The sequence below is a fragment of the Papaver somniferum genome, chromosome 3 (assembly GCF_003573695.1).
Source record: "Papaver somniferum cultivar HN1 chromosome 3, ASM357369v1, whole genome shotgun sequence".
In the NCBI taxonomy this organism is placed as follows: domain Eukaryota; kingdom Viridiplantae; phylum Streptophyta; class Magnoliopsida; order Ranunculales; family Papaveraceae; genus Papaver; species Papaver somniferum.
Window position 1 is genome coordinate 131,853,620 of NC_039360.1, and position 10,012 is coordinate 131,863,631.

At 37.7% G+C, this 10,012-nt stretch overlaps 1 protein-coding gene across 1 annotated transcript; it reads right to left on the minus strand.

Annotated features, from left to right (window-relative positions):
- Positions 1–1,044: 1,044 nt before the first annotated feature.
- LOC113357401 (FACT complex subunit SPT16-like) lies at positions 1,045–3,832 on the minus strand. Its single transcript, XM_026600775.1, has 3 exons — positions 3,704–3,832; positions 3,477–3,586; positions 1,045–2,658 (listed from the first exon to the last, which is right to left on the minus strand). The coding sequence occupies exon 3, from the start codon at positions 2,576–2,578 to the stop codon at positions 1,448–1,450; it is 1,131 nt and encodes a 376-aa protein (XP_026456560.1). The 5' UTR covers positions 2,579–2,658; positions 3,477–3,586; positions 3,704–3,832; the 3' UTR covers positions 1,045–1,447.
- Between the last annotated feature and the right edge of the window lie 6,180 nt (positions 3,833–10,012).

The window sequence follows — 10,012 nt, forward strand, 5'->3', positions numbered from 1 at the left end:
TTTCTAGGGTATTCAACTATGGCCAAGAATAAAGCATTTTTTCTGGAAATGCTTCACAAACATTTTACCAACAAAGGAAAGAACTTCAAGGGTATGCATATACATTAATCAGCAATGTCCCTTGTGTAATCAGTTTGATGAGGATTTGATGCATATACTGTTTTCATGTCCTTTCTCGAAAACAGTATGGTTGCAGGTGTCAGGAGGCTCAACAATTCTTACAAGCCACCAAAACAGTATTGCAACTACATTTGAGAATCGGTATCTACAACAACCACAATGTAGGGGTCAAACTAATTGGTTGCATACTGCAATGATTGTATCCTGGACTATATGGAATACCAGATGTGAAGTTGAGTTTCAGAAGTTAAAAGTTAATCCTCAAGCAGTTGCGAGAAAAGCCTTAAGCTTTATAAGCTACATGTAACATCTCAATAGCAAACACTCAGAGTCTTGCATAGCAGCGCATTCTTCGTTATCAAAACCTACATATTGGGAATCCCTAAAGTTTCCATTTTTAAAAATTAATTGTGATGCTTCCTATGGTCCAAACTCAGGTCTAACTGGAATCGCTCTTGTCTTGCGTAATAATACAAGAACATGGAGGGGAGGCCTCACCAAATACTATGCAGGAATAGCAAGCTTAGAGGAAGCAGAACGCTTAGCGTTCGGTGATGCTGTTAGATGGTGCGTAGAGTTACAACTGACACAAATCATTTTGGAGACAGACCTTCAAGGGATTGAAAGCTACATAAACAAAGTGGCTCCGATAATAGCATGGGGGAATGAAGCTATTCTGCTAGATGCCATTGAAAGTTTAAAAACTATTCAAAATTAGGAAGTTTGTTTTGTCCCAAGGAAGTGTAATATTTAGAGTTAGTAGAGTTTGGTTAGATGATCCTTCCAGTGTTATTGAGGACCAATTATTGTCGGACTATTCTAAAAAAAAAGGACTTCTTGTCCCAACAACAGTTTGCACAATTTACTCAGCTACCAACGTTTGAAAATATCAAAATTTCCCCATCAGTGTTTGGATACTCCGCCTTTATAACCAGAAAAATTAGTTACCGCCAAAACGGCTGATATTGGAATAGACGCACTAGAAAAAACCAGGCATCATCTCGAGTTATGGAAGAACCATATAGAGAATAATACCCCATCCCTAAACAACAAGTGACTGCCAAAACGGCTGATATTGGAATACACGCACTAGAAAAAATCAGGCATTATCTCAAGTTATAGAAGAACCAATATAGAGAATAATACCCCAGCCCTACCTAAAACAACAAGTGACCGCCAAAACGGCTGATATAACTGACACACTAGAAAAAACCAGGCAGTGTCTCAAGTTATGGAAGAACCATATAGAGAATAATACCTAAAACAACAAGACATGAATAACCGAGACTAGTAACTTCCAAAAGAAAAAGCCTTTGCCACTGGGTGCCTAATCATATTCATCGTTATCCACTTCGGAAGAACTGTCCAAGCTCTCAGCCTCGTAACCACCACTACCATTAGCGTTCAAGATCTCCCATCCACCTTTCTCGACGAAATCTTGTGGGTTCCTTCCGATTCCTTTCATAATGGATTTCCAGTTTTGTTTCTTATCGTTCTCATAGTATTTCACGTCCCCAAGGTCAAGACAAAATTTTATGTCAGCAACTGATGTTAAGGGAATTGAGTTGATTTGAAAAACCTGATGATTATAGTCTTCAAATACAACTGTCATATCAATTTCCCTGGGTGAAACCTTCTCCAGATATACAAGCTCAACCGCTTTTAGTGGGACAACAATGAAAGGTTTTCCAACAAGCCCAACTAGGGAAAAGTAAGTTAGGGCGAACACACCTGACGCCTTAGAAGGCAAGACCCCATGAAATTCATGCTTCTTCTCTACCTCTTGAAATACAACGCCAACTCTCCATTTATGTCGAACTTTGTCAACAAATATATTTAAATCATCGTTACGATCAGATGTCTTCTGCCCCATAGGGGTTGACACTAAATGGAATTGAATGTCCTCAGTAATTTCTTTCCCCACCATTATGCTGTGACGCAACCGGAAGTGCAAGAAAGGCGGGGTCCTGTCATCTCCTTCTTGAAAGAATGCACTCTCTAGAGCATCATACCGAAAATCTAAACAGAAATCTGGTCTTGAGGTTGTATATCGGAACCCATCCACATGGGCTTCAAGGGTACCATTAATGTTCTCTCCACCTTGCCCTCCTACTAGTTTGGGAAGCATTGTGAGGTCAGTTAACATAGTTTTTCTGTGCTTTTTCTTTTCCAAACGCAGCTGCACGGGAGTGGTAGCTGGAGGTGCATCACCCTTCAGGTAAGAACTATCTTTCACCCCGGACTTGCCTTTTTTGTCGGTTGAGTTTCTAATCTCAGGTTCTTTGTTTTCCTTCTGCAGCTTCACCATAGAGGGACATCCTTCAGTATGATCACCATTTTTCTCAGACCTATCTGCTGTCCAAGACTGTCCCTCACCCAACAATTTCCTGGCAGTTGCTCTCATAAGCATGCGACCAAGCCATGCCTGATTTTTCTTCTGCAACTCTTCCACATACATCTCCCAGATGTCAGAGGTTTGATCTTCTGAGCAGTTAAAAAAGGATAGGTTCCTTAGCAGCTGTAAAGCTGAATCCCAGTCTGGCAACAAAAAGCATAGGTTTCCTTAAAAGAATATAGATTACCATAATCATCATATTATTTCTTCTATCATACGTGTAAAAAGCATAACTGAGAATGTGGATATAACAAGATGAATAATCATTGATTAGTAACTGCACAGCAAGGACACTACTACACTCTCTAGTCTTATGATGGCCCAGAAACATGGACAGTTGAGACATGACAAAACAAGAACTAGGACTTTCAAATAAAAATGTAAACATGTTGTGTGTGCAAACACTGGATGTGGTTACTTGCACTGACATTGATATACAGTTAACGGATACAGCAAACAGTTAGGATATATATGCTAAGAATACAAACTAAAAAAAAAAAAAAACATGACAAGGGTTCCCTATTAGGTCACAGTTGACACCGTGTAACAATTTTCCAACAACGACAAACAAATAGGGAAGAACTAAATTCAAATTGATCAATATACGTACAAGTATAAGCATATAACATTTAAAGCAAACCTTAGAGGTCATTTGAAGATCAACTCAAGGGGGGAGAAAACATGAAATTAATATTCGGATCATGCATGGGCATATAAAATCAGCTACAAATCATGAAATTATGTGTTAAAAACTAGCAAAAAAAAAAAACATATACATATAACTGAGATAATTAAGAGATGTTTGCATTCACAATCAGGCAATTTATGTGAAAGCAAAAAACTTCATTTTGAATAATCCACTCATTCTGAAGCTATCAGGCAAAAAATTGCATATAATATCAGGTGGAAACTATGATAGATCTTCGTTATCAGCAGCAAGGAGAGAGAGAGAGAGGCATACCGTGGTGGTAGCTCACTCTGCACAAAATCTCTTCTTCTTCTTCTTCTTCTTCTTCTTCTTCTTCTTCTTCTTCTTTGTGGAGTTATTGATAGATCTTCAACACTTAGTACCTGAGACAGAAACAAATTTAAGGCATTTGAAGGTAAAAGAAAAGATAATACACATTATCGTGATTAAATTAAAACAGAATTAGGGGGAAGGGAAGAGGAATTAAGGCCTAGAAGTACCTTATAACTGATAAATCTAGTTGCTTCGGAAGGGGGAAAAATCCCTAATATCGTCTTCGGATGTTATACGAGGAACGAGGTGTAGAGAATGGTTGGATTCTTAGAATAGAACGGAAACTGGTATTTACCCTTGCCCTTATTTAGATATTTATATACAAAGAGCAGACCACAATAGGTATCCGTAAATAATTAGGGTGAGCATGGGCCGGTTTTTTTTTAACTCATTCGCATCTAATTCAGTTCTATTTGGTTCATTTTGTCTGTGGTGAACCAAATAGTGCTCTCAGACCTGCTTTCTGGGGCCATCAGTGTTAACATGTCAATGCCCTTTTGGATGAGCCTGTTTTTGTTTTAGGTGACTTTAATACCCTTTTAGGAACTGAAGATAAAAATGGTGGTCTAGAAGTTCATGATTCTGATTTTGAACTCCTTAGGAATTTTTGTTGTGTCTTTAATCTGCATGATCCTGGTTTTTCTGTTCCTAGATTTACTTGGTCCAATATGCAATAAGGTTCTGATTTAATTCTTGAAAGACTTGATAGATGTTTGATAAACTAACTTGCTGAGGATTTGTGTCCTAGATTTTGTGTCAATAACCTCCCTAGAGTTTCCTCTGATCATTGTCCCATGCATATAGGTTTTAACCATGAGGATAATTGTATGCCTAGACCTCTTCACTTCATGTCCATGTGGTTAGAAGACCCAACTTGTAGGGACATTATTGCTAATTCCTGGTCTGTTAATGTTCCAGGCTCTCCAGCCTACAAACTAAGAGCCAAGATTCTTAATACTAAAAAGGGTCTTAGAGAGTGGAACAATTCTTCCTTTGGTAATATTCAGACTGATATATCTACCACTAGAAAAGACTTGTTAGATTTGCAGATTTCTGATCCTACTGATACTACTAATACTGCCAGGCTAAATTCTAGATTAGAGTACCTTTATACTCTTGAGGAACTTTACTGGAAAGAAAAGTCTAGAGAAGTTTGGCTTGTTGAAGGTGATAGGAATACCCCCTATTTTCATAAAGTCACCCTCTTTAGAAGGAAAAGAAATTCTATCAGGTGGATAAAGGATTCTTCCAATGCTACCCTAACTGATAGAGATAGTATTGGGAATTATTTCCTTGATTATTTTAAAAATCTTTACTCTTCTCAACCTCAACAATTCCAAGATGAAATTTTGACTGAGCTGCCTATCAAATTCTCTCTTGAAGATAATGATTTGTTAAACCTCCCTCTCTCTACTGAAGAAATCAAAAATGCTGTTTTTCAAATGGGAGGGAAAAAAGCCCCTGGTCCTAACGGTTTTACTGGTCTTTTTTTTATCAAAAACATTGGGACATTGTTGGTGATTCTGATGTTGATATGACCCAAACCTGCTTTAGAACAGATCATATAGCAAAAGTTTTTAACCATACTAACATTGCTCTCATTACCAAAGTCCCTCTTGTTGAGCTTGTCAATCAGTACAAACCTATAGGATTATGTAATTTTATTTACAAAATTCTCTCCAAAACCCTTGCCAATAGGCTCAAACCTTTTATGGATAAAATCATTTCCCAAAACCAAAGTGCCTTCATTCCAAAAAGGAGTATATCTGATAATATCCTCCTTGCTAATGAAGCCATATATTCTGTTAATCATGATGTCAAGGTTGAGGGTACTGATGCCATTAAACTTGACATGTCTAAATCCTATGATAAGCTGGAATGGTCTTTCCTTGAAAAGGTTCTGAGGAAGATGGGTCTAGCAGAGAACTGGATTAAACTCATCAACCAGTGTGTTTCCACTGTCCCCTATTATGTCCTTCTGAATGGGAGCCCTACTGGGTTTTTTCAACCAGAAAAAGGTTTAAGACAAGGGGACCCATTATCCCCTTATCTCTATATTATCTTTGTTGAGGCTCTCTCTTCTTATATAGATAATCTCCAAAAAAAAGGGCTCCCTAAAAGGTATAAAAATTTGTAAGAATGCTCCTGAGATGACACACCTTCTTTTTGCTGATGACTCTCTTCTTTTTTCTACAGCTACTTTTGAAAAATTTTCTGTTATAAAAGATTACCTTAGAAAATATTGTCTTGCTTCTGGACAAGAAATAAACTTTGAAAAATCTGGTATTCTTTTTAGTAGGAAAATCCCTGAGCATAGAAAAACCCTGCTAGCCAATATCCTGGATATTCAAAATAGAGACTTAGGATAAAAATATTTAGGAACCCCTACTGTTTTTAAATCTTCTAAACTCCAAACTCATATGGGTATTCTGCAAGCAGTGGATGTTAGGATAACTATCTGGCTTCATAAGTTTCTTTCTCAGGTTGCTAGAACTACTTTGGTTAAACACATTGGTCAGACTATTCCTATTTACCAAATGGGAGCCTTTCTAATCCCAAAGCACCTTTGCAGACAGATGGATGCCCATCTTTGTAAGTTCTGGTGGGGAGAATCTCTTGACCCAAAAGACAGAAAACTTCATCTTTTGGGCTGGGACACTTTGTGCTCCCCTAAATCTGAAGGAGGTCTGTGATTCAGGAAAGCTGAACTAAACAACCTTGCTATGTTAGCTAGGAATGCTTGGAAAATTATTGATAATCCTGATTGTATGCTTGCTAGGATCGTAAAGGTTAGATATTTCCCGAGAACTGATTTCCTAAATGCTAAATTCCTTGATAAATGCTCTTGGACGTGGAGATGCCTCCATGCTGTCAAGGAACTGATTGAACCTTTCATTTCCTGGATTGTTGGGGATGGCAAATTTATCAATCCCTGGTGTGATAAATGGATCCCCTCTATAGGATCTGCTTCTCCAAACCCTCAAACTCCCCAGGATACTAATCTTACTGTTGATTACTTCATTGATAATAATATTAGATCCTGGATAGTCCCTAGACTGTCACTCACTTTGACGATGCTTCTGTTCAGAAGATCGTTACCATTCCCTTAAGCCAGCATTGCACTCCTGATAGGAGGGCTTGGGACCTCTCGAAGAAAGGGAAATTTTCTTCAAAATCTGCTTATTTGGGACTCAGTGGGGCTTACCCTTCTCCCTATAAGACCCTTTGGTTACATATCTGGAAAATAAGAGTTCCTTACAGAATTCAAACCTTCCTCTGGAAAGCTGCCAAAAACGCCTTACCTGCTAGAACTGTTCTTCCCACCAGAATGCCTGTGAATTCTGTTGAGTGCCCTAGGTGTAAAGATCCTCATGAAAGCATTATGCATACTCTTGTTCTGTGTCCTTTTGCTTCTAAGGTTTGGTTCATGTCTAGGTTCTGTATTACTACCTCCTTTTTCACTCAAAAAACTTTTCAACAGTGGCTTGTGTTCTGGTTGCTGGATCAAAACTCTAAATTGTCTGATGAGGATCAGCAATTTTTTGTTGCTATCCTTTGGTCTATTTGGACTAGCAGAAATAATTTGATCTTTCAAAATTATTCTGAAACTCTTACCTCTGTGTTAGAAAGGGCTAAAGCTATGCTCCTTACTAGGAATATTCATGTTGCCCATATGTCCTCCAGTCCTTATGTCTTAAACCAAAATTGGATACCCCCTATGTTTGGATGGATCAAATGTAACACTGATGGAGCTTTTGATGATATATCTGGAGATAATGGTGCAGGTTATGTGATGAGAGATCACACTAGCAAAGGTTCTCTGCTGCCATTGTTTTTGATGTCTCATCTGCTGAAGAAGTTGAAGCTAGAGCCATTTGGGGTGTCCTCAAGAAAGCTGTGGAACAGAAGATGTCTCATATTATCATTGAAAGCGACACAAAGGATCTGATGGAACAATTCTATGTGGGTTCATTTGATGGTAACCCAAGGACTGATGTTATATTCAAAGACATCCAACTTTTTGCTTCCAAATTAACTGCTTGTCTTTTTACTCTTCAACCTAGAATATGTAATTTTGTGGCTCATGAGTTAGCTTAATGGGCTAAACAGAAAAAAAAAAAAATTCTATGTTTTGGTCTTTACCTCCTTCTTGGCTAGCTCCAGCAGTTGCAGGTGACTGTTAGCCTGCTTTTTGCGTGCCTTTGATTATAAAAATAAATAAATAGGTATTTGTAAATAATTAGGGTGAGCATGGGCCGTTTTTTTTTAACTCATTCGCATCTAATCTAGTTCTCTACGGATTTTGAATTTGGCATCCACATCCAATCCAAAATCCAGCGGATTTGCATCCATAAGTATCTATAACTGCCGTATGTACTATTGCCCAACTTTCTAGCCCAATGATGGAGAAATTGTATCTATCCCAAATAATATTTATTGGAATATATCAAAATAACCGTTGTGGCCATTTATATTAAGGTTTTAGTCTAAGGTCAAAGAAGAGAAAAAAATTATTGTCAGGCCCAAGAATTTTTTTTTTTAATAAGAAGACTTTTATTTATTTATAAGAGGAAGTTTGCATTACATAATATAAGATCTAATATGAGATTAGCCCTTTCTAGAAAATTAATTTTTTCATGTTTGTTCAAATTCTCCGTTGAGAAGGAGATGATTTTCCTAGTTCTTACTTCCTTTGCAAGTCTATCTTTAAAGTCAACAAACTTCCTAGCTTTATAAAAAAGAGTAGCCGAATTAAAAGTATTTAAAGAAAATTTGCATCTATTGATGCTGTTTTGAGATCTCCAAGATTGGTCTCCCGGGCTTAATTCTCCATTTATCGTCTTCACCAAAGTTTGACAGTCGTTGATAAAGCAGACATTGCTGAGATTTAAGTCCTTTGTCCATCAGAGAACCTCAACTCCTGCTTTTGCTTCTGCTTCTAAGGGGCAGGAAGCCCAGCTGCTGCCTGCTCTGCAGTGTTTCTTGTTTCCTGTATTATCCATTATAGAAATTTCATATCCAATGTAAAGTCAACTTCCATATATGATGCATCAAAGTAAATAAACCAGTCATAAGATATGTTGTTCACAATGCTATTGATCTTGCTCAGTGTAATGTTCTTCTTCCTTGAGCTGCTAACAAGATTGTTTATAGTGCTATCATAATTCTGATAGGTAGTAGTAATGGTGTAGATGGGGAAAAACGAGTTGCTAGTTTTTACGGAATTGAGGAGATGACCGTGCGGAGGAAACTCCTTGAACCGGGCGAACTATCAAACCTCACACAGATGCACTGCAAAAGGGAGTGCTTTGAATTCGAGAGATCAATCTGTAGGACTCCGGCCTAAACCAAGACAATGGTCGTTCTAGAGTCAATTCGGTCACAAGGGAGGATGGGTCGATCTGTAGGAGGGAAGCTGAGAAATGTGTGAGATCAATGGTGATTAAAGATTGTAGGTGTGTTGTGTATTCTACGTGAAGAAATAAGATAAGTTCTGATTGATTGAATTTGCTCTATTGAGAGTAATTGCTCAGACGTCGATTTCTTAATCTCTTGTTGTCTGTTTGACGAAAGATTGTTTTGTCTTTTCAATCATAATTCAGAGACTTATTTATATTGCTAGAATAGTAAACACCTTGATCCCATGAAGTGTGACAGTTGCTGGAGTCAAAGAGTGGGGAAGTAGAAATCGTGTTAAAACCAGTTTCCCATCGTGCGGAGACTTGATTGATTTTCCATCCACTACTTTGCTAATTCCTCCAACTGATTGCACGACTTGCTCACATTCTCATCGTGTGTATGAACACACGTATCGTAGACCGCCAGACCAAAACCCTAGTTAATATCCCCCATGTAACACGATTGATGTCTCGTGATTGTGGAGTCTGCAAGGCAGACGTGTATTTAGTTAGTCAGTTGCTGACTTCATGGAACGATGAGTCCTTGTATTGCTGAGTCGAACGTGATTTTCAAATGTTCCTAGACTCGTGAATGAATCGAATGTGTCTGTTAAGACAAAGGTATAATTATCAAGTAAATGTTGATAGTTAAAGTGAGAAAATATTGTTCATTTGATGAATTGTTGAATATTGATAGTTGAACCAATATTCCTTAGTCTGAGTAAATATTGCTCGTTTGATGAATTATTAGTAGCAGGACCAAATAAAATATTAAATTAAAATACTGGCAACTGAACCAAGTATAATCAATTAGAATATTGATCATGGGATCAACGTAAAATTATTAGTGTTTGAATCTGGAATTATGAACCTTGGATTCGAAAACCCTAATTTCGATCAATTGTTGATCAATTGATGATTTATTGAAAATCAACCACGGAGTGAAGGAAGGACCGACTACATGGGATGATGGATCAACCATGTAGCGCCCAAATGCTCGAGTGAGCAAATACCAAAGTCTCTTTAAGACCAGTTGGTGAAAGGATGATTAAATGCTGGTTTAATCATTTATTAAAT

Bases quoted from the DNA above. Each gene is read 5' to 3' on its own strand.
- LOC113357401 (XM_026600775.1), bottom strand. From the start codon at position 2,578: ATGTATGTGGAAGAGTTGCAGAAGAAAAATCAGGCATGGCTTGGTCGC.